Here is a 25087-nt window from a genome sequence, read left to right on the forward strand (position 1 = left end):
AAGAGTATAAAGGGCCAAAACAAAATCATAGAATGAGCTCTATGTATCTGGGGTCTGGGAAGTGTCCAGTAGAAGTATCAAAGCAGCTCAGAGTCGCATTTCTTCAATGTAAATTCCCTTAACAGAAAATGAAGGGTGACTCTAGGTCTCTAGTTCATCATGATATTTCTGTGTACAAGTTTCATTTACCTTCTGCCAAAGCCTTCTGGGACCCTTGGCCAATCTCAACTTGGCATTAGTACACTTTGCAACCAAGATATTACTCCCAATGTGATATGGACACAATGAGGGGATAGATAGGAGATCATTTTAAATGGTGCATGAAAGAAATCTTTTAAAAAATATTTATTATTTTATCAGATTTGGAAATATATAAGTGGCACAACACATAATTTTGCAGATATTATTGTGTTGGCCACAATTTAGAAATGTGTGCATTTAAAGTATCAATGCATAGAGGCACATAGGTGATACTCATAAATAGAAAGGGGGAAAAGATAAAAGTTTGATAATGCTTCATTTCTCAGTACTTTCACTAAATTTGGTCAACTTCTAGTTGAGGCTTGTATTCTTCCTGACTCCCAAGTTAATACATGAGGGAGGAGAAGGGGTGGGGGTGCAAGTAAAAGGAAGTTACTAAGTCCTTCCACCCGCCGCCAGTACTGCGGATTGAACCCAGGGGTGCTTAAGCACTAACCCACATCCTTTTTTTAATATTTTATTTGGGGACAGGTCTCTGTAAGTTGCATAGGGCCTCCCCAAGTTGCTGAGGCTGGATTTGAACTTGCAGTCCTCCTGCCTCAGCCTCCCAAGCTGCTGGGATTACAGGCGTGCCCAACATGCTCAATTTAAGTCTTTAAATGTAGAGAATCCCATGAAATGACCTCCCCCACTCCAAGGGTGAAGGGCTGTTTTTCCAACCAGTTACTCAGGAAATGTTGGAGACACTGAGCCCTGAAGCAGGTCATACTTATTTAGAAATGAACCTATAGCATCTGCAGCAGGCTTGATAAGTAGCTCCAAGTAGAAAACCAGGACAGGTTCCCATGTGTACCTGTTTCTCCTAGCAGCATCCTACAGGGTGTGCAGGTTTTGTAGTAAGAAAAGAAGATGAAAGGCAACCTGGCCAGTTTGCCAGCACCTGGGATGGACTCTGATTAAACCCATTTCTGTCTTCCTCATGAGCCACCCTTCCCTGTCTGGTGTTAGAAATTCAGGGCCAGAGAACAAAGCAGCCAGGTTTGTTTTTCCAGAGCAAGAGGGGTCTGGCGAAAAACAGCCCTGACAGCTGTGCCTGGGTCTTGGTGAAGGAAGGGCTTTCACGTGTTTCTTCCAAGACTGTTTAGTCTGCATGCTGAGGATTCATATATCAGTTTTGGGCTCCCGTGTCATTGGGGTAGTTCTGATTTCCATTGATTTCATCGTCATCTGTATTTGCCTACAATGAAAGAAGCAGAACTGAGAACGGAGTTATTGCAGGGTCACTTAAAACTTGGCTTTCTTCATTCATTCTCACAGCATGGACAGTGCTTCTTTAAAAGGGGGCGGGGTGCACTCCTAAGGCCCTAGTCCTTAATAAATAACACCTGGATCTGAATCCTCACCTCCTCTCCCATTGGCTTTTACAGAAATGGCAGTGCATTGAGGACACATCTGGGAAGCTTCGAATTCACAAGTGTAAAGGGCCCAGTGACCTGCTCACCGTCAGGCAGAGCACGCGGAACCTCTACTCTCGCGGTTTCCATGACAAGGACAAAGAGTGCAGTTGCAGAGAGTCTGGTTACCGAGCCAGCAGAAGCCAGAGGAAGAGTCAGAGGCAGTTCCTGAGAAACCAGGGGACTCCAAGTAAGACAAACGTTTGTGACCACCGCAATGGCGGGCCACGGCCATAGATAAAAGTTCCCCTTTCCACATTTCAGATATTATCAATGCACAGGTTTCAGACCAAAAGAAAATCATTGTTCTGTTTAAAATAAGAAAGCTAATATTAAATTGAAATTTCACTCTCTAAATATTCCCACGTAAGCATAGAATGAAAATAGGTTTAGTAAAAACACCAGATTCAAGACTTATGTACAAATAAAAACTATAAAATGGTTATTCCAAAGGGTAAAGAGTCCATTTTATTTTACTTTCATGCTAATGTCCTGATTTGTCTGCCTTAAGTTGCTTTAAACAATAATCCAAGGCATCAATGCATATGCATTTCAGAGGAAAAGCATAAACACCTTTTATTTTTTAGGGCATATATTTTAATCTGTTATGGGACAAAATATATATATATATATATATATATATATATATATATATTTAGATTTTGTCAACTTATTGGATATTGTTAACTGGCAGGGTCAAACTAGTTGAATTTGGTGTGAAATGTATGACCTGGGATTCTATTTATAAATATTATCAGGCCACTTTGAAATACCTATCATTATTATAAATATGAAAACCAGCCAGCCCACACTTTCAGTAGAAGAATGAGAGTCTGGCGCCATCTAGTGGAATAATGTGAAAAGTGGCTCACTTCTGTGGTGGTTTTCTATACTCCTTTGGAAAGAAGAAACATGAATTCTGTGGCCAAGATCTGGAAATCCAGTCACTCATGAGAAAAATATATGCCCTTAAAATGGTGTTTTTATCTTGGATGAGAGGTTTTAGGGTTATGAATCCTAGATCATTCATCCAAAATCATGAGTATATTCTTTATATATGTGCATATTTTTCTCAAAGTCGATTAACTTTCAACAAATTCTTAAAAGAATACATAACCCAAAAAGCTAAGAAGATTTTCCTTCTTCCTGAGGGAATATTCCAGTCTCAAATCATTCGCATAATGCTATCAAATTCAAAATCAGAACTGGAGGTGTAGCTTAGTGGTAGTGCATTTGCCTGATAGATAGAAAATCCCTCTTCCAATCCTCAGCACCAAAAAAAATAAATAAATAAAAATTTTAAAAAAAGAAAGAAGAAAAGAAAGAAAAAAAAAGAAATTAAAAACCAACAAGGGACAAGGTCTCCTGACACTCTCCTTGGGGAACAAAAGTGAATCACAAAAGTTTATCTTAGAAGCAGAGTCATTCCTTCTCTTTAGAAAGTTAGAGATCACACATATTTTTCCACGTTGGGCACAAGCTGTTTCAATTGCATGGAATATTGTGTGTTTGAGAGCAGAAGTGAGTTTCTTTCTTTTTTCTACAATAGTAGAACTTGTGGGCATGCCCTGTGACCTGCTGTCATGGAGGCCCACCACTCAACTGAACAGGGCAAGGTCCTACAAGAGCTGTCTTGGAGCAGAGAGATTCTGATTCCTTGTCTGATTTGCCCCCTTCTTTTTATTTTAGCATCAGGTTGGAGAGATAAGGCCAGAGGAGTGTACCCACAGAGTCTAAGTGCATCTGGTAAACAGGGGACAATGTTTGCACATTAAAGTTCTTAGCTGGGTGGGACCCAATGAGCAATTAGTAAGTAACATTCCATGGTCACCAGAAAACACGCTGGCCTGTGCCTTGACTTACCCTCCATTTGCCAGATATGGAAAGTCACTTGGCTGACATAAGGAAAATTCAATTATTTTTTAAACATATCTTTCCCTATTTGTGCAAATACAGGATATCTGGAACATTCAGCTTTTTACAAAAGCAGCCCAAAGTCATAGTAAAACCATAGCCTGAGAGGTTCTAGTCCTAACTCCCACTGCCTTGCAGAATGTATGAGATGGTCAAAGCTTCAGTTCTCTCATTCATAAAATAAGGATGATAACACCAAATCTACGAGCTTGTTTTGAGAATCTTAAAAAAGATCATAGATTCAAGATAAATAAAAGGTGTACAAAGCATAGTAAAAGCTCAGTATATATTTGGGGTGAGGGTAACAGGGAATTGAACCCAGGGGTACTTTACCACTAGCTAAAACACTATTCCTTTTTATTTATTTATTTTATATTGAGTCAGGGTCTCTCTAAATTGCTGAGGTAGCCCTGAACTTCCAATCCTCTACCTCAGCCTCCTGAGTCTCAGGTTACAGGTGTGCGCCACCACACCCAGCTAAGGATTATGAATATCATAAGTGGTAATAGTTTTATCCAAACGTCTTAGTGTTTCATGTTGAGAACTAAGTGTAAAAGTGCACAACCTGCCATCAGTGGAAAGGACCTTGAAGATCACCTAGATTCGTCCCCTCAGTTGAGATTCCCATGAGATGACCATGAGATGGCACTGTCAGAACAAGAGCCCCCCTCCCCGAGGTGAATCCCGGAGCCCCGCGATGCCCCAGAGCAGAGCAGCCTGTACTCCTTGTCCCTCTTCACGGCCCTCACAGTGCCGGTGATCATTTTCTTCCTTCCTAAACTGCATCAGATCATCCATATTAACCTCACTTCCCTCATTTGCAGAGTACAAGCCCCGATTTGTCCATACCCGGCAGACACGCTCCTTGTCTGTTGAATTTGAAGGAGAAATATATGACATAAATCTGGAAGAAGAAGAATTGCAAGTGTTGCAGCCAAGGAGCATTGCCAAGCGTCACGACGAAGGCCACAGGGTGTTGGGAGGCCGCCAGGCCGCTGGCGGTGGCAACGGGGATGAGCTGCTGGCAGACAGCAGCAATGCCGTGGGCCTACCAACCACCGTCCGCGTGACACACAAGTAAGAAGGTTTAGGTGTTCTCTAGGTTTCAGATCAAAGTGGCCCCCTGCCCCCAGATCACCACCGCTTGCACTTTGTAAAAGGTATCAACTTGGCTTTGGAGAGGTGGGCCAAGGCCTGGCCTCCAGGACACTTGGGGGTTAAGGAAGCCACAGGGGTGTGCTTTGTGTTCAATCTCTCATTAAGGCTAATCAACTGGGAATCCAGCCAGGGTGATTCTGTCACATCTTGACTTAGCAGGCCTGGGGTTCCTGCCCCTAAGCACTTACCCTTTAGTAGACAGCAAGAAGCAGATGCAAACGGTTATAGGAGCTGGGAGAGGCTCTTCCACATGCATGGACACTGTCCCTTAGAGCATTGTAAAGTCACAGCCTCAGAAACAAAACACAGGGGTCACAAAGAAGCTCTAGAAAACTGGTGTCCTTTGGGGATGGGTGTAAGTTGCAGAAAACGCCTGACCTGACTCAGATTGTGAGAACAGGGAGATCCTTGAAGTCTAGCAGACAGGCAAGCGAAATGAATCTTCTGTGGCTTTCAAGGACTCACGTGGTCTTTGGTTCCTCCCCAGATCAACTTACTCTCTTGATAAAGAAATGTTTTCTTTCTGACATGATTAGCAAGACATTTGTTTTTTTCCTAATGTCATCACTTTGGGAACATGGGGTACTGTGAGTTCTGCCACGGTTTTTATCTCTGGGACTAGTCTCCAGGCACTTGTAGTTGTTAGAATTACACGCTAAGAGATTTAGGCCAGGGTTTGTTTCTCTTGACAGTAGAGATTGACCCGTATCCCACCTACTTTCTCTCTGTCTCCCTAACACTTTTTCTTTGCTTCAAAGTTAATGGAGGAACAAGGGGTCCCCAATACTGGGGGAAGGGGGGAGAAAACTTGACAGAGTACTTAAGACAAGCTCTTTTTTTTAGCCAAATGAATGAAACAGAATGATTATTCCCATTGTTTATTCTGCATTTCTTCAAATAGCCATCTGCATTATGGTTGTGGATACCTCTTTTACTTTTCTTTCTTTTTTTTTTTTTTTTAATACCTAAAAAGAATTTTTTTTTTATTGGTCATTCATAACATTACATAGTTCTTAATACATCATATTACACGGTTTGATTCAAGTGGATTATGAACTCCCGCTTTTACCCCGTATACAAATTGCTGTATCACATCAGTTACCCTTCCATTGATTGACATATTGCCTTTCTAGTGTCTGATGTATTCTGGGCTGGGGATGTGGCTCAAGCGGTAGCGCGCTCGCCTCTTTTACTTTTCTATGTGTATTTGCTCAGGCTTTCCAAGCTTGAATTTAGGGTGGAAACAATTCATGGGTTCATAATGCAAGATGCCTCCCCAGGTGATCTCAAGGATGATCTCAGTCACAGAGAGGTGACACTCTCCTTTGCCGGAACAGTAGCAGGGGACACATTCTCATTTGCCCTTGTCTAGGGATCAGCTCCAATCTCGCTGCTTCTACCTACTAGTAAAGGGTTTTGAGGATAATAAGTTCTCTTTGCTATCTATCCCTTGTGTTTTTTATTATTAGAATATAAACTTATTTCTCATGTTTTTATTTTTGTTGTTGTTATCGGTTTTTGCAGGTGTTTTATTCTTCCAAATGATACAATCCATTGTGAGAGAGAACTGTATCAGTCAGCCAGAGCCTGGAAGGATCATAAGGCATACATTGATAAAGAGGTCAGCATGATGTCCTTGTAAGGTTATTCCAAGTCCAGTTCTTGTATGGTGGTGCACGCTTGTAATCTTAGCAACTCGTGAGTCTGAGCCAGGAATATTGCCAGTTCAAGGCTAGCCTGAGCAACGTAAAGAGATTATCTCAAAATGTAAAAATTTAAAAGAAGATCTGGAGATATAGCTCAAGCAACCCTGAGTTCCATCCCCTTACCAAAAAAGTAAATAAAATATATACGGATTCAGTTTACCAGAATCTGGCAGGATGGGACATAACCACTGTATGAATCTCCTTTTTTATAATTTCATGAAAAATAGAAAACTGTTCAAAGTATTTCTAATTCTCCTGTGGTTTAGTGATAGTCCTGCTGAAAACAAAACAGGGTGTGAGAAGAGAATGTGGCTTGACTCAATGATATTTTGACCATCTGTTCAACAAAAGGATTCAGTAATAAAAGAAGCACCTGTTAATGTTTATCCATTACACTTCAGCTGGAATACAGAGATAGATGTATTCTAGGCCTTGTTTGTTTTTAAATTAATTGCCATCTTGAATAGTTATAACTAAGGAACACAGTAAACAGGATGAAAAGAAAGAAGTATTTTGGAAAGAAAATCCTGAGGTTGCCAGACACGGTTGCACACGTCTGCAATCCCAGCAGCCCAAGAGGCTAAGGTGGGAAGATAATAAGTTCAAAGCCAGCCTCAGCAACCTAGGGAGATCCTGTTTCTAAACAAAAAAAATAAAAAGGTCAGGGGGTGTGGCTCAGTGGTTAAGCACCCTTGAGTTCAAACCCTGGCACAAAAGAGAGAGAAAGGGTGGGGGCAGAAAAAAAGATCCTGATGTTAAAATGTAATGATTTGAATACATTTTTCCAGATTGAAGTTCTGCAAGATAAAATTAAGAATTTGAGAGAAGTGAGGGGACACCTAAAGAGAAGAAAGCCCGAGGAATGTAGCTGCAGTAAGCAGAGGTGAGCATGTGCCCATCCCTCAGTCTGCTGTCTATGCCCATTTTTACACAGCTAGAGTGGTGAGCACGAGGCTCATTTCTCTTCTCCCAACACCAAGCTTCATATGAATGCATTAACATAGTATTATGACCTCACCTATATAAGTCAAGTATGCCATGAATTTTAAGCAAAAGATTTTTTTTAAGTCCTGACAAACCACAATAGTGACAACAGAGTAACTGCCTGCCGTCTATGTTGCTTTAAAAAAAAAAAAAAAAAAAAAAAACTCTTTGATCAAATGCAAGGTTATGAAGACTCATTTTGTAACCCTCTGGCCTGCAGCTATTACAATAAAGAAAAAGGTGTAAAAAGACAAGAGAAATTGAAGAGCCATCTTCACCCCTTCAAGTAAGTGACTCCTTTTTCCGTGTTTGCTGGGAGTTGAGAACCGTCCACTGGTCCCTTGAAAAGTAGCAAGGGATCCTGAGGTTTCAAATGGTGCTGTTTTGGCAGAGATAGATCCACATAGATCCTTGACACATAGTTCAAGCCTGACCAAGGGACCACGCAAGGCTTCTGTAATCCTGTGACGGACAGCCATGCGGAGCTTCCTCTGTAACCCTGCCTGCACACTCTGCTACTCATAGGAGACCAGGAATGGGTTTTTCTGCATACACTGCCATCTGTAGAAAGTGGTTAAGAGTTACAGACCCTCTTAATTAGGTCAGTGTATTCTAAAGAGCAGCCTGTTATAGCGTTGAATTCTGAAACTGAAAAGAAATACATGGGTATTTTAAATAATCCAGAATTTGTACATAAAAAGAGATTTAGCATTTGGACTGCAATGAAGTTTAATCCTTGTGTGGAAAAGCAATAAATAGCTGGGCATGGTGGTGTACACTTGTAATCCAGTAGCTCAGGAGGCTGAGGCAGGAGATTCGAAAGTTCAAAGCCAGCCTCAGCAACTTAGAGAGGCCCTAAGCAACTCAGTGAGACCCTGTCTCTAGGGAAAAAAAAAAAAAAAAGAAGAAGAAGAAGATGAAGAAGGCTGGGGATGTGGTTCAGTGGCTAAGCACCCCTGGGTTTAATCCTGGTACCAAAAAAAAAAAAAAAAAAGCAAGATAATAAAGTTGTTTTTTTTTTTTTTAAATCAGCTTTCCAAACCTATTTTTAAAACTGTCTAATGCAAGCCATCTGGTTCAACTAACCATTGACTCTATTGGTACTGAGCTACCAGAAATTTAAGCCCCTTGTCCAAAGGGTGTGGCTAACAGGATCCATTGATTTAACTTGACATTTATCTCAATTGATGCTTATATGTAAATAAGAAAAAAGGTGTTGATGGTTTTAAGGTTTAATAAGTTCTGAGTCCGTTGTCACTTATTGAGTTTGCCCTCACTATTGCTGATTATATTTTGAAGTTCTCTGTAAAAAGTAAAGGTCATCTATTATTGGATGTATCTAAATGTTGGTGCAAGACTCACAACAACAATCCTATTTTTCATCAAGAAAGTACCTTCTCATCATTAAAAAAAAAAAAATAAAATCCCTTCTATTGGAACAGGGAGGCTGCTCAAGAAGTTGACAGCAAACTGCAACTTTTCAAGGAGAACCGCCGGAGAAAGAAGGAGAGGAAGGAGAAGAAACGCCAGAGAAAGGGGGAGGAGTGCAGCCTACCTGGCCTCACCTGCTTCACCCACGACAACAACCACTGGCAGACGGCCCCTTTCTGGAACTGTAAGTTGCTCCTTCTAAATGCCTCTTCCCGCCACCCTGCAGAGAAATGGTATGGCCCATACCATAGTTACTCAGTCTAGGGATTCAGCAGCACAGTTCCAAGAATCCAGGGAGATTCAAGAGGAAAGCATCACATTATATTTTATACTCGAATTATTTTTCCAAAAAAAAACCCCAGATTTTTTTCTTTAGAAAAATTTTTGGCATTTTTTGCCTGATGCATTATAGTTTCACATAGTGGTGGGTTTTGTTTTACATATTCATACATGCCCCTAGTGGTATTTTTTTTTTAATATCAAGCTTCTCTCAGGGTTTTTCTTCCTGATGATGTTTCACAGAGTAGCCAGTACCTGGCAGAGTTACTACCCCGTAAGACTGCTCTATAAGTAAATAACAATGAATGCAGGGACAATTTCACCCCCCAAAATTTTGTTTCTACTGTATTTCACATGCATACTGCAAGTGTAACATAGGAAAATAAAAGAGCGGTGAGGGTGCCTTAAACTCTGAGCCAATACCCACTTCATCTCATCCTACTTCAGTGTCAGCATCCTTCTTATAGAATAGTAAAGACTCCATAAAAGTATTTGGCTTTGCATTGATTCCTTAGGATACAGAATTATTGTGCACTTTTTAAATTAATGTTTTTATTTTCTTTAATGATCTATGTACAATATTTACCTAGGACGTGTAGAAATAGTACCTTAAGAGTTCTGTGGTATGTTCTCCCAATTGAAGACTTGCCAGCCCATGGAGTAGATAAAAGCTCCCGTCTCCCAATTGAGATGATCTCTGGAGTCCAGGGGGGCCTGTTCTCAAACTGGGATTTGGAAATCCCAAGGAATCCACAGACCATCTTTGAGAGGGTTGAAGTCCTAGGCAGCAGGATTTTTGTTTTATCATTTTGTTTTGATGTTTCTCAGTTTGCATTTACATTCATATTCACATCAAGACCAGATGACTCTGAAAGTTATTGCATTTATCTTAGAGTTCCTAAAATGGAGCTGGGGACTCTCTGAGGGTTATTCAGATTGCTGAGGGTCTGTTCTCTGCCCGGCTCTGAGCTACATATCAACAATACAATAACGAACAGGACACCTTGTTCTGTAACTTCTTAATAAGTTCTAATGGGGGAGAGGGTGAGCAAAGAAAGTAAATGAAATAAATAAACTAATTACAAGTTGTAATCATGTGATATGGGAAACCGATCAAAAATTTTAAGGGGACTCAGGGTGGGGATGATGGGTATGTTGGTCAGCTTTTCATTGCTATGACAAAATTCCTGAGATAATCAACTTTTAAAAAGGAAAGGTTTATTTTGAATCACACTTTGGGAGGTTTCAGTCCTTAGCTGGCCTCTGTGGTTTGGGGCCTATGGAAAGACAAGTCGTCATAGGGGGAGCACATGGTAGAAGAAGCTGCTTGCCTTACTGCAGCCAGGAAGCAAAGAGAGAAAAAGGAAGGGGCCAGGGTCCCAGTCCCCTTCAAGGGTTTCAATGCCCCCAGTGATGAAAGACCTCCCAGCTGCCCCCACTCTCAAAGTTTCATAACCTCCCAATAACGCCCATCTGGGGAAGGAGCCTTTAATCCTTGAGCCTTTGGGAGACATCCCAGATCCAAGCTGCAGCAGTGGGGTGACACTGGAGCTGAAACCTAAAGAGTGGAGAAAAGTCACCCCAATGGAAGGGAGCCACATCCCACAGAGGGAACACAGGAGCAGGGGCTCTGAGGAAGTGACCAACTTGGTGCATTCTAGGCTGGAAAGCCCCTCAAAAGAGGGGACATTCAAAACAGGGAGCTAGAGTTGGCTCCCGCCAGAAGCAGGTCCTTGTACCTCTCTGTGCTTTCTTGCCTGAGCTGAGGCACCCTGCCCAAACCTCTATTTCTTCACCTGCACCCCTGCCGGGCCTCCTATTTGATCTCCCAGACTCCTCTTGCTCTCACCAATCCATTCCGCACAGAGTCAGAATGAGCTCCCAATAACATCCTCTTTTTTCTTAGACTAAAATGCAAAATCCTTAACATATCCCATGAAGCCTTGCACCCTCCAGTTTAGTCCTACTCTGAAACCATTTTCTCCCTCCCACCCTGGCCTACTTCTCTCTTCCTCAGTCATCGGGAGCCCTCTCCTTACGCCTGTCAAACATCAACTCGTCCTTTCAGACCTCAATTGCAAAGTCACTTCTCATAGACATCATCCCTGGGCCTCAGACCAGGTTAATCCCCTACCACACACCTAGCCCCCCTTATCCATGGGTTCTGCACCCTCACATTCAACTAACCACGCTTGGAATACATTCAGAAAAAAATGCTACCTGTATGAACATGCACAGACCTGTTTATTTTTTTTTCATTATTTTCTGAACAATAGAGTATGACAGCTATGTACACAGTTGTATTAGGTATTCCAAGTAATCTTGTGATTTAAAGTATACAGCAGGATGTGCACTGTGCAAATACTCAGACATTTTCTGTAAGGGATTTGAGCATCTAAAGACTTTGGTATCCTTGGAGGATTCTGGAATCAATCCCACACGGATACTGAAGAACAGCTGCACACTCTGAAGTGAGCTCTACTGTGTCTCATTGCACTTATCATATTTGCAATTATACATTATCATTGTCGTTTTTAGATTTTGTCTTCACTTAACATTTGTCTTCCCATTGGACTTCCAGTTTCTCAGGTAGGATACCATGTCTATGTAACAATGTCTCCCCTGACACAGAGGAAATGCAGAACCAATGTTAGGTAAATAAATAAGCATACAAGCAAACTACCCCGTTCAAGATCAACTCAGTTCATGTCAATTTAACTAAGCTTTGAGTGCCTGCCACTGGGTGTCACCGCTAGCGATGTGAGGAACGTAAAAGGAGTAAGATAGTCTCCTGTCACTTGGCTTTCAGGAACAAAGTGGAGAATAGGCCTCATTTAAACCAAACTTGTGTTTTTTCCAGTGGACAACATTCTTGGTATTGATCTTCTGGAACAGCTAGAATTTCTTTTTTCCACAACAAACCACAGTTAAAAAAATATATTTTATATTAGAATCCTGGGTACACATATGCAAATACATATGTGTATCTATGTGTATGTGTTACGTAAATGGTATATATGTGATGTGATGTACATAGTGAAATTTAAAGTGTGAAGAGTAATATATGTGATATGCTTTGATATATTTTATCTCCTATTCCATATTTTAATGTTCTTATTCCCCTATTCCTTCTATTAGCAGTGCCAACTTGAATCCTTGGCATTGTAGTAGGTACTCAAAAGTAACAGCAAAAAAAAAATAAAAAAATAAAAAATAAATATATATATATATATATATATATATATATATATATATAGAGAGAGAGAGAGAGAGAGAGAGGGGATCATGATCTCTAAACATTTTTGACTATGCACCACTATCAGTTTTTAAAATGAACACACAGTCTATAATTTTACCATACTAACTTGTCCAGTACAATATGAAAATTCACAAAATAAAAATTTTAAAAGAGACAAAAGTAAAGAATCTTTAAAAATTATTTTCAATTGATCCTTTAGGGGTCCCAAGATATGTGGCTTACACTTACTAAGTATGCTTTTGTTCTTTTTTCAATCTCGATGTCATTCTTTACAATGTAGGGAACCAAAAGTTCATTTTGGAAATGTGGTCTTATGACTGCCTTGATTTGAAAAATATCTTGGAAAGATGTGCTGATTCAATAGATGTGTATCCTTAGCATGCTGAGTCAATTGGGGTATTTGTTTTTTAAAGTACTACTGTTAACTAAATAGTCTTTTTATTTTATTTCATTTCATTTTTTTTGTGTGTGTGTGTGTGTGTGTGTGTGTGATGTTGGGGATTGAACCCAGGGCATTATGCGTGTGAGGCAAACATTCTACTAATTTTGAGCTATAACCCCAACCCTTAAACAGTCATTTTTATTTAAATTTCACTTATAAATTCTCATCACTCCTGAGATTCATCAATTATTCTTTCAAAGCAATCAAAAGGTATTATATTAATATATTTTATAAAACAAGCTCAAACCCTATTTAAAATATTGATTTGGATGATTTATGCACAGATTAGAAAGTTCTGGTTCCATGGGTTTTTAACTTATTTAGATATGAGCTAAATGCTTAACTAAAAATAATATAAATTATGAATAACATAGCACCTGCTTTCAATGAAAAAAAAATCATATAACAATGAAATCATTCTCAATCATCCATTTCTAAGATGTAAAAACATGACAGGATTGAGTGAGGAGAGCATAGAACACAGGATTTTTAGGTCAATGACACTACTGTGTATGAAAATATAATGGCAGATGATTGCCATTATATATGGTCCAAACCCGTAGAATGTACAATCACAGTAGTGCTGATAAGTCAAAGTAGGTTCATCATTTCTAACAAATGAGCCTGCTGTGGGATGTCAGTACTAAGGGAGGTTGTATATCCATGGGGATATATTGGAACACTCTTATATTCCTCTCAAATTTTCTGTGAACCTGCTACACCAAAAAATAAAATCTATTGATTTTTTTTTTTAGAACAATCAGTTTTCACTTATTGTTTAAAATATCCCTTTTCACTTAAATGGACAGATTTAGTGCATCTTATACTACAAAGGACAATAGAGTCTAGCAGTTAAGAATAAGCCTGTAGTCAGACCCCCACATTGCCAATTGTCAACTATTCAACCTGGACAAATTACTTAACTTCTCTGTGCCTTAGTTTTCTTATGGGCAAAATGAGGATGATAATAATAAACTGTCCCCAAAGGTTAATTTGCGAATTCAGTGAGCTAATACATGTAAAATGTATAGTGTACAAGGAATATTTGCCTATCCTAATAAGTATGACTATCCTAATTGATTTGAAAATATTTGCTAGGCACTATGTTCCTGAAACTCGATTACCATTGACAGGAAGGTCAGCAAAGTTGTACCCTTTGCCTTTTTGGAAATAAAAGAGTGGATGATTTGTTTTTAAATTTGATAATCTCTTTTCAATACTTTGTACCAGGCAATTTCTGCATGGTACAAAAGATGTTCAGGTCAAAGCCAATCACATATTAAAATGAGTCTACAGTGATTTCAAATGACATCATCCTAGAATCCACCAACCTGGGTTCAAGCCTTCTCCAAAACCTTGCACACTGCAGAACCCTGTCTTTCCATTGACCATTTTTCCCACTGGCCACGTGACCTAGAGAACAGGCAATAGCACCAGTTCCATTTCTTTCCTTTTTCAAAAAAGGTAAAGAACAACTATCAGGAGATGTTCTGATAATTTTTTCCCAATCTGCATTCACCCCAGTTTGGAGACTTCTAACAGAACTAAGGGGAGAATCAGGCTGAAACTCCACTTGACCTTCTCCCTCTACAAACCCACCATCTTGTTTTCCACTTTCAGGGAGTTTCACAGCAAATTTGCATAGAATGGGAGGAAGTATAAGAAAGAACACTTGATGCTTCCAGTGTAGAGAACGGAAGTGACTGGTTTTTCATTCTTTTTTGTTTTGTTTTCCTTTCCTATCCAACAGTGGGATCTTTCTGCGCTTGTACCAGTTCTAACAATAACACCTACTGGTGTTTGCGGACAGTGAATGAGACACATAATTTTCTTTTCTGTGAGTTCGCCACTGGCTTTCTGGAGTACTTTGATATGAATACAGATCCTTATCAGGTAGGACAATATGTTTTTACTTTAGAAAGATTGTTGGAAAGAGAACAACCAGGACATGAACTTCAATCTGTCCTCCTACCTCTTCCTCCCCAGCTCACAAACACCGTGCACACAGTAGAACGAGGCATTTTGAATCAGCTACATGTACAGCTAATGGAGCTCCGCAGCTGTCAAGGGTATAAACAGTGCAACCCAAGACCGAAGGGCCTGGAAATTGGTAAGGACAAGAATCTTGTGTTTTTCTGTATTGCCTAGAGGTCTCTTTGTGTGACCAAGTTTTCTGTCTATGAGATATCTACATGCATAAAAACATATAGCTCTGGATATGTATAGGGAAATTTCCAGGCAATTCCAAACATAATTTGGTCTCTAAGTTTAGCTCTGGGTGCACAGTCAAAAAACTAGCCATCAAAAGATTTGGTAAAGGTGGGCACGGTTGCACACACCTATAATCCCTGCAGCTCTGGAGACCGAGGCAGGCGGATCATGAGTTCAAAGCCAGCCTCAGCAACAGTGAAGCCCTAAGCAACTCAGTGAGACCCTGTCTCTAAATAAAATACAAAATAGGGCTTGGGATGTGGCTCAGTGGTTGAGTGCCCCCGAGTTCAATCCCTGGGACACCCCCTCCCATACACAAAAAAAAAGTTTGGGTGATTTGGTGTTTTTTTCCAATCTCTCCCTCAAGTCTATGTGATTAGTAAACTCCAATTCCTGATAAAGCATCTATTAGAAGACAAGACAAAACTGAGGATTTCTTTGCTATTGCTGTCAGCAGTCATAAAATACTCTCTAAGAAAATCAAAAGATCCTCTTTTGTTAAGGGAACTTGGATGGAAATACATAATGCTCTATTTCTGTTTGTCACAGTTTGGGTCTCTCCCCCAGTTGAACCCTTGTCTGTAATACAATGAATTAGATTTCTTTTTGCCAATAGTTCCCATCTGAAAATAGAGATATCTGAGCAGTGTATTCCCTTGGGATCTGAAAGTATAATAGGGTCTGTATGGAATCGGCCAAGTGTTCCGTCCCTGCTCTAAAGTGTTGAACTGACTTCTCCTCTGGCTCATGGAGATGCAGTTCTCTTTCAAAATCAGCCTCGGCTTTTTACCAGTTAATGAGAATACTCACTGTTTCTCAATATTTATGTAAAGATTTAAGGATCAGCTATCCAGAGAAGGAAAGAAAAAGAACTGGACTCACAGGCATTTGGGAGCAGTTTGCAGGAGCCCTTTGTGTGCAGCTGAGTTTTAAACTGTGTCTGTGGGTCCCATGCAGAGCCAGCATCCTCAGAATAAAAGTGGGAAGCTCTCTGGGCCATACGACTTGAAGGGAGAAAGGGGGGCCCCCCTCCCATCCTTCCTGCCTATAATGTCCACCACTATGGGATCCTAAAGTTTTCTGAGCTGTGAGCGTCCTATAAGAAAATGTAAATCCTGTGAGGGAGATCACATCTCAGTTGTCAATCAGCACTTCTCAGTTAACACTTAGTGAAAATTAGTCACTAAGCCAAGAGAGGGCGGGGCTTGCAGAATAGGTCCCTTGGTCACTGACCCCTCTCAGCTCAAATCTTTTCAAATATCCTGCTTATCTCAAGACCTTTTCCTGAAATCTTACAAAAAGAAGAAAGGAAAGAAAGAAACAGCCCACAAAGGCCTGGAATCGAAACCAACTATTAGAGGCACTAGAAATATTACACCCAGATACCTCTCCCCAAAAGAACATGACTCTCTAACTCACTGGTGTTGACAGTGCAGCTCTACTTGGTGACATCTGATAAAGTCCTTAATGATGAATGACGTGCCAGGTGGAGTCCGTTATTGCTGCTCCACTTCAAGTCATCCACCTTTTAGACTATTCCTAAGGGAGATCACTATGGGTCCATTTTTCAAGTGTTTTGTCTGAAAAAGAGCCCAAATTTAACTTCTACTGAGAATTATGTGAACTTCCGGAAGTACTCATTTCACTGCTTTTTAAATGAACTCAACTATTTTTTCATGGCAACTGTGACTTTTTTATTTTTTAACCTTAAACCTTTTTATTTGCAGCTTTCAGTCCTCATTTCGAACCCCTCTAGTAGAAAATCTCTGGATTTTAGCACTCTGTATTTAACCCAATATGTTTCTTTCTAGGGTTTAGATGTTGTGCATGAAAAACTACATAGTGTATGGTTTTATAAGTTCTCAAGCTAACATAAATCACTCTTGTATTTTCCTATATCAGGAAATAAAGATGGAGGAAGCTATGACCCACACAGGTATCCACATTTATTTTTTTATTCTTGGAAAATTCTTTTCAATAATTGCATGTTTTCACCATTCAAACTAATTTCTGCTTCTTACCATATCTTGGAAGATAGCTTGGAGTGCATGCTTTGTGTCTTGTTGGAACTGTGGGTTCTTCATCACATTTGGTTCCTGGTTACAGATCTTTCGCTTTGCTTTTAAATCAGTTCAACAACCCAGCAAGCTGCATCTCCAAGCATTTACTCACCCCCATGCTTGTGTGCTTGTTGGGTGATGCTTTGGAGCATGGAATGATGTGAAAGGAGAGAAACACAGACTGGCCTTTCAGAGCCCTGGGAGAGGGTGGGAGATCTCTTCTCTTTGTAGTGACAATTAATTTGATGAGAGGTTTCATGGAAACCATTAAATATTTTTATTAATATAACATCGGTAACATGAAAGGACTAATGAGAAATTTAAGGACATTCTAAAGCTGAACTTGGAGTAAACCAAAGGAATTTCCTCATTAATGGTCATTCAGTGGCAAAAGCAGCTGTAATTAGGAGAACATGGAAGGCTCTGCAGGGTGGTGGTGAAGTCACAGAAGGTGCCGGAGGTAAGGGCAGGATATCTAGAGTCAAAACTCAGTCAAGTCTCAACATAGCACTGAGACACATGAATCTCATAAGCATCCAGCCTTGACATCTTCTCCCCCTTCAGCCACATCTATCCCTTCCTACCTCACTGTGCTCTGGAGGGGGGACCCACACATGGAATGTGTGCCTTGGTCGCCAGGAATATCAGCCATTGCACAGACCTCAGGAGGGTCTATTAAAGGCATGCCATGTAAGAAGATGGGGACTGTCCTTGCCACCTCTTCTGAGGGGACACTGAGGCATGGATGCCCCAGAATCTTTATTAATGAATCCTCTTAGGAGAAAAATTTCTGCCAAAGAAACATGGACTCAGTCAGCACCATGCAGATGGATATCTTCTCAGAAAAATAAAAGAATATTGCCATTTCAGGGGACCTTGTTCATCCTGCCACCTCTCCCTCCATCCTTCTGAGCTAGGGTCACAGATTCCTCCTTTTAGAAGCAACTGGTTTGTCTAACAAGAAGCTAAATGACAATAGGAAGGTGTTGAAGAAGATGGAAACAAACCAAAGAAACTGTTTGGAGGATATTTGATAGCCATTATGCATCTCTTCTATTTTCTCTCCCATTTTTCTTCTTTCCTTTACTCCATCTGTCCCCAGATCGACCCTGAGTCACCTCCCCCCTCCAAGTACATTTAAAAGATTCATACACCAGGACTATTTTCCCTGTTTCCTGCAGTCGCATTCAGACATTTGTGAAGTGTAACGTTATAAGAGAACCTAACACTAAATATTGACTTCACAGTTATGTTTTGATGCACTCTGTTTTACAGCTGAGGGATTTTCAGTCTAGCATCCTCTCACTTCTGTCATGAAAGAGGTGAAAGGGTATTATTAGCAGGTAACTTACAACACACACCAGTCAGAGCTGAGTCAGTTATCTCCATGAAGTCCTTCCTGGACAACTGAAATGAAGGAGGTTTAACTGTACTTGGGGTGCAGTTAAGGGACAGGCATCTGGGACAGGATGCTCCCCTTTCCTGATCCCTGCCACCACCACCCAAGGAGCTAAATAATCAATTGCTTTTGTGGTCACTCTGACACAGCTTTGGCAACTTCAGCTTTGGGAAGTATATGAACAAGGGTGACAGGATGTTACTTGCTACTTTTCTTTTTCTTTTGAAGCTCCTTACCAAAGGACAACTCTAAGGATACTCTACAATTCAAAATAACTGGAATTTCCAGACTCTACCTTTTCATATCCATAAGGTGAACCATCTTACAGCAGATGTTCACCATGGCAGACACATCTTAACAGGGGAGTTGCTAAGAGGACATTTGCCTTGTCAATCAAACCTGGGGACTCCCTGGACCCTACATGCATGTTGAATGTGGTCTTGCCTTTCATCTTGCCTTTGCATCTTGTTGGAACAGATGCAAAACAAGCCACTGTATATGTGGAGCTAGCAGAAAACCTGTATGTCTGGGTGGCGTTTACCAGAACAGGGCCCTCCATCCATGGCACACCACTTAAGCCCACTCAAAAGCCTTAGTTCTTTAAGACTTTGTTAGTTAAAAAAAACTAATTAAAATGTATCTTAATCCTAAATTAATGAGAAAAATGATAACTATCAGATCTGAAAGATTTGGAATTGAAAAGCTCAGCAGAGTATTATAGAAAATTTATCATGTACGATGTGAATTATAAGTGTTTTAAAACTATCTTCTTTTTATAGATTTTCACAATTTAATCTTCACATTTATTTAGAGGGTCTTCAAAAAGCTGTTACCTCTTTTTGTTTTTGTTTGTTGACTTGTTTTCATAGTTACAAAGTGTAAGAGGAAAAGGAAGCCGAAACGCTTTTCTTATGCAGTCTTTTTCCAGTAAGAAGAAGTCATGGCACCCACAACTTAGGAAATAATTTTTAGTTTGATTTGTAAGCAATAACTTCTGTCTTGCAAAATAGAGTAGGATCAACAGGTTGATAGGGTATTTATTTTTCCTTTTGCATTTGAAAGTCACCATTTCTGCTCTTTGATGTCTTAGAAGAGTTTCTGGCAGTCATGGCTGTGGGCCTACTGGCTGTAAGGGGAAGTTTATCTTTCTCTCTTTCTCTCTATCCCCTCCCCCCCTCCCCCCCGCCATGAACTACCAGTTGTCCTTTGCCAAAAAGCTGAGGCCAACTCGTTGTCCTATCTTGAGCTGATCAGTGTATGACTATGAGGTCTAGAGGGCTTCTTCTCCTCTTCTCTCTTCCTCTCTCCCTGGGTGGTCAATCAGTAGTCCTTTTCCAAAATCTGAGGTCGACCAGTTGTCCTATCCTGAACTGGTCAGTGTGAGACTATGGTGAGTAGTTTGGGGCAGCCTGGCTCTGGCAAGACTGCTTCAAGAGCCTTTGTACAAGGTCCTCCAGGCCAGGTGACTACATGGAGCTCCACCCTCAACAACCAGACCATCCACCTTGCTTTGGTTTGTATTGATTCATCTCTCCATAGAACAACAGTTGGTTCTGATGATGGCTGTGGGTGACATGGCTATACTGCACTGTGGTTATAAACACAGGTGCTAGAGACAGTCAGCCTTGGTTCAAGTCCCAGCCTTGCTGGTGAGCATGCTGAGAGCAGCACGTCACACAGCAAGCTCCAGGAAGTGACGGCTATTATTAGGAAAATAGAATACAGAACATTTTCACAAAAGAAACAGTGTTCTGAAGAGGGTAGAGACACTAGCTCATAGGACATTACCATATTTTGTGTCATTAAGGAAGAACTACAACTCAGTTTGAGAACCAGGTGTGTTCTTGAATCTTTCTTAATGGATTCACAACCTTTCTGTTTCGAGGGTTGGGGGACAATAACCACAACTTGAAATCATCTAGATTTAGCCTAGAGATGCTCTCTCCAGAACAACCCTACTCAGACCTTTGCTCTCTGAATAAAGAACCTCAGAATGGCCCAAGACAAAGGCTTCCTTTTGTGAGCTGGAAGAACCCAGGACAGGGAAATGGACGTTTTAGGTCTTAAACATGCTATTTTGATTTTTCAACATGCTATTTTGACTTAACTTTACATTTACAGAAAACTTACAAGAATAGTTCCAAGAAATTTTACCCTACTTGCTTCATCATTTCCCCTTGCTCTCTCTGCCCCTCCCCCCATATTACACACTTTTCTTTTTCTATATCAGTTTCAAGTAATTTGCAGACATCATACCTCTTTATATAAAAATGCTTTAATATATATTTCCTCAGAGCATCTTTTTACATAACTGCTGTAAATTTATTGAAATCAGGTAATTCAGTGTTGATAGGTATCATCCAATCTACATTATACATTTAAATGTCTCCAATTGTCTCAATAATGTCATAACTATCGTTGGCTTTTCTTTGTCTGATCTGGAATCCAATCCAGAACCATACATTGTGCTAAATTGTCACCTCTTTTCAGTATCACTTCTTCTGAAACAGTTTCTCAACATTTTGTCATTGGTCATGACATTTTGAAGAGTACAGGCCAGTTGTTTTGCAGAGTGTCCTTCAGTCTGAGGTTTGTCTGATGTCCCTCATCATGGGACTGGAGTTTTGCATTTGGGGCAGGAATACACCTAAAACAACATGGTACCTTCAGGGTATCTCATCATGAGCTGCATGACATCTGTTTGGTGGTGCAACCTTTGATAACTTGGCTAAAGTATGGATCGGATCGCTAGGTTAATCCTCTGTATAATTGCTATTCTTCCTTTTCAATTAATAAGTAATTCACCTACTAGCTTTTGCAGACAGTCTTGATTCTTCCTTGTTAACATGATGAATGCAATTGTTGATTTTTCCACCCCAGTTGTTCCTCCCTTTTTTTTTTTTTTTTTTTTTTTTTTTTTGGTACTGGGGACTGAACCCAGAGGCACTTAACCAGTGAGCCACATCCCCAGCCTTATTTTGCATTTTATTTTGAGATAGGCTCTCACTAAGTTGCTCAGGTCCTGCTAGGTTATGGAGGCTGGCTCTGAACTAGCAATCCTCCTGCCTCAGCCTCCCAAGATGCTGGGTGTCCCTTCCATTTCTTAGGTAGTGTTCCATAATAAAGAAGTGATGTCCCTTCTTACTTCTCTATTTATATCCATATCGAATGGTAAGCCTTCCTTTTATTCTATGGATGTTCTTTTGCTATCATTATGTCTTTTAAGGATCTAAGTGTTCCAAGTTCAGCCACTGGTGCCTTCCAGTGGCTTCAGTGTGCTGCTGGGTCATCCCCATCATTCTTGAGCACTGCATTGCTTTCTAGCCCAGCAGCTGTTCCAGGTTCATCTTGTGCTTTTGCCCCCCAACATCTGGAATCAGTTGTGTCCCCAAAGTCTCCAGTTCCTCTTAGAGAGGAGTGGCACTTGACCAAGACTCACACAGTCTCACATGCTCTCCTGGTGACAGAGTGACAGTAAAACTCAAGTCTTCTGATGGGTAGGACGGTGCCAATTCCAACACCGTCATGGAAAAGCTTTTATTTGTTTGCTCTTTATTCTTTCCCTTTTTTTCCTCTCTTTTTCTGTACTGAGAATCGAACCCAGGGATGATTTACTACATCTCGCAGCCCCTTTTATTCTGTGAGACAGGGTCTTGCTAGTTGCCCAAGCTACCCTCAAGCTTATGATCCTTGCACCTGGGCCTCCTTAGTTGCTGAGATTGCAGACATTCACCACCACACCTGGCTTTTTTTTTTTTCAATTTTTAGTTGTCACACAATTACCTTTGTAATTAAGGCTACTCCTTGATTAGGAAAAAATACCTTTTAGTGTTCTATTTTGAATGGATTTGCAGGGTCAGTTGCTTGTCCAGTTAAGTAGGAAACATATTTTTGCACTAATGAGACACCTTTACCTCTCTCTCCACAGAGGACAGTTATGGGACGGATGGGAAGGTTAATCTGCCCAGACTCACGGCAGCCATGAGCTGGCAAGGCCCGGAGGAACTATACAGTGTGAACGAAAACATCTATAGGTACAGACTCAACTATAGACGTAGTCTGGTGGACTGGACTAATGACTTGAAGGGTATAGATGGAGTATTTGCACTGCTGAACAGTCACTCTGAGCAGAAAACTGAACAGTCACTCTGAGCAGACGAAAACTGCTCAAGGTGATGGGTTCCTGATTGTCTCTGCTGAGCTCTCTACGCCAGTGGATATGGCCTCTGCAGAGTCAGATGAAGGCCTAAGTCGCACAGTTGGGGAAGAACCTTGTTTGACCTTGCCAGCCAAACCTTCAGACCCTGCATTTGAACCAACCAACATTAAGTCTAGAGAGTAAACTTGAACGGAATAATGACATTCCAGAAGTGAATTGTTTGAATTCTGAACACTGGAGAAATGGTAAAACTGAAAAATGGATGGGGAATGAAGAGGTCACTCCTTTCTGAAAGTGATTTCAGTAGCCATGGTGTGACAGAGTTGGTGCACCAGCCCTACCCCCAGGCTGCAGCCCATATCAGCAGGCATCAGAAAGAACTTCCCCAGGATGCTGGTCCAGGAGAAGATGTTTTTGACCATCAGTTTTATCTTCCTGTGCATTCTGTGGAGCCTCTGTCCATCAGACCTTCAACATGTCCATCATGGACCAGTCCATTCATTCCAGCAGAGCAGAGAGGATGGAGAAGAATCACACAAAGGAGAGCTTACAATCTAGAAGGCAGTGCCTGCTTTCCACTCTTCCGATTAGATGAAACTATTACCTTATCCTAAATGCAGTATTTTTTTTAACTTTTTATTAGTAAACTAATAAGGGCAATCATAGCTACCAACATTCCAAGCAGCCCTGGGTACCTTTGTGCAGGAAGAGTTAGTGTGCAAGTGTTGTGCACACAGGGACTCATCAGAATTCATTATTTGCCAAGAATAGAAAGAAAGGTTGGGGCTTTTTTTCTGTTTGGTTTTCGTTTTGGTACTAAGCCAGTATTATCTTTTGAGCATTATAGGGACATGCATATGTAAATGTTACCCAGTCAAAATGGCTAAAACTGTGCCTTTCCAAGCTTCTAAAACCAACACCCTTGGCGACATTGTGCTGCCAGCATAAGGAAGTTTTGATTCATTTTGAGCCACTGGAATTTTTCAGTGCCATCATTGTGGATTCAATTATCTTGCACTTTGAGATTGGAATGCCATGTGTATTTGGTGCATTTAATTTGTTTTACAGATGTATCACAGACACCCTGTTTGCTCTCAGTGTGATGCAGTCAAATAGATCCCCCAGGATGACACACAGTATGGATCACATATTGTTTAACATGCTTTTGCCAGAAAATATTGCATGTGTTTTACCTCGACTTGCTAAAATTGATTAGCAGAAAGACGTGGCTAATAATGTTGGTGGTAAAAATAAACAAATAAATAAATAAATAAAACAAGATTGCCTGCTCTGTCTGCATCTGGCTCAAGCTGTCCACTGTATGCTTAATAAGGTTGCTAAATTGTGGTTATTTTCTTGACAGGAAAAAAAGGACTAAAGACCTTTTATTTCCATCTGCATTTTGTTTTCTTGGCCTGGTTAATAAGCTTAAGCATTTGAAAAAATTATGTGTAGTTTTGAACTTATGTAACGAATTTTCTCCAATAAACAAAAATCATCAATGTCTCATAATTTAAACAGACCATAAGGGAGGTTAACTTTATAACATTGTGTTATATAACTTTTTAAGACCATCGCCAAGTTCTGGTTTTGTTTAAGGATATAGTTCAAAATTGCTTCTGAAGAACTCTGTACTCTTGCAAATATTCTTGTTTCGTATTAGATTTTTAAATTCCAGCAAAAGGATTACCTCATCGGAGTCATCAGAGCCCATTCAACTTCCCAAGAAGGTTTTGTTTGTTGTTTGTTTAGCTTAACAGTGATTTTCTTTTTATTTTTAGATAATTCAAGCATTTAGGTAAATTATGTTTCTTTTAAGTGTTCAAGGTAAACTCTTTAAAAAATTTAACATGTTATAGTTGAATCTTTGGTAACTTTAAGTCTTAATCATAGACTCTGTACATATGTTAAAATTAACTAGCTGTTTATCAGATGTGTGTCATTGGCCGAATGACAGAATAAACATATTTATGGTCATGAATGATGTGCTTTGTAAAAAAGATTCCAAGATATTAGGAAGCATACTGTGTTTTTTTTTAATCCTGTATAATACTCTGTGATACTTTTATAGAACAATTCTGGCTTCAGGAAAGTCTAGAAGCAATATTCTTGAAATAAAAGGTGTTTGAACTTTAACTGTTTCAGAGAAATGAACTTAACCAAGTTTTCGTGGTGCACCTGTTCCCTGCAAGTTAACTTGAGTCCTATCTCAACTTACATGAAGGAACATTAACCATAATTGTGAAGCCCTGCCTGCCCCCCATTAAGTCTACACATTCTAGAACATTATCGGATCAAAGATTGTGACTTGGATTTGCCTCACTGCCACCAAGAAGGATGTGGTGGCAGAGGCAGCACCAGGTGGTTTCCTGTTACACAATCTGGGAAGTTGCAAAGGGCCTGTGCTTGCTTTAATGTTCTGTCCTTACA

General features: G+C 40.3%; 1 protein-coding gene across 1 annotated transcript in view; it reads left to right on the top strand.

Moving 5' to 3' along the window:
• LOC113177100 (extracellular sulfatase Sulf-1) overlaps positions 1 to 24793 on the top strand; it is a 148722-nt gene extending 123929 nt beyond the window's left edge. The window contains 13 exon segments of the mRNA XM_077800415.1: positions 1629 to 1845; positions 4394 to 4646; positions 6252 to 6348; positions 7222 to 7316; positions 7638 to 7703; positions 8860 to 9032; positions 14579 to 14721; positions 14815 to 14938; positions 22427 to 22629; positions 22631 to 22789; positions 22791 to 22946; positions 22948 to 23101; positions 23104 to 24793. Coding sequence (XP_077656541.1) covers positions 1629 to 1845; positions 4394 to 4646; positions 6252 to 6348; positions 7222 to 7316; positions 7638 to 7703; positions 8860 to 9032; positions 14579 to 14721; positions 14815 to 14938; positions 22427 to 22629; positions 22631 to 22789; positions 22791 to 22946; positions 22948 to 23101; positions 23104 to 23252 — 1989 coding nt within the window. The 3' untranslated portion in view covers positions 23253 to 24793.
• Positions 24794 to 25087: the final 294 nt, after the last annotated feature.

The sequence above is a fragment of the Urocitellus parryii genome, chromosome 7 (genome assembly GCF_045843805.1).
Source record: "Urocitellus parryii isolate mUroPar1 chromosome 7, mUroPar1.hap1, whole genome shotgun sequence".
In the NCBI taxonomy this organism is placed as follows: Eukaryota; Metazoa; Chordata; class Mammalia; order Rodentia; family Sciuridae; genus Urocitellus; species Urocitellus parryii.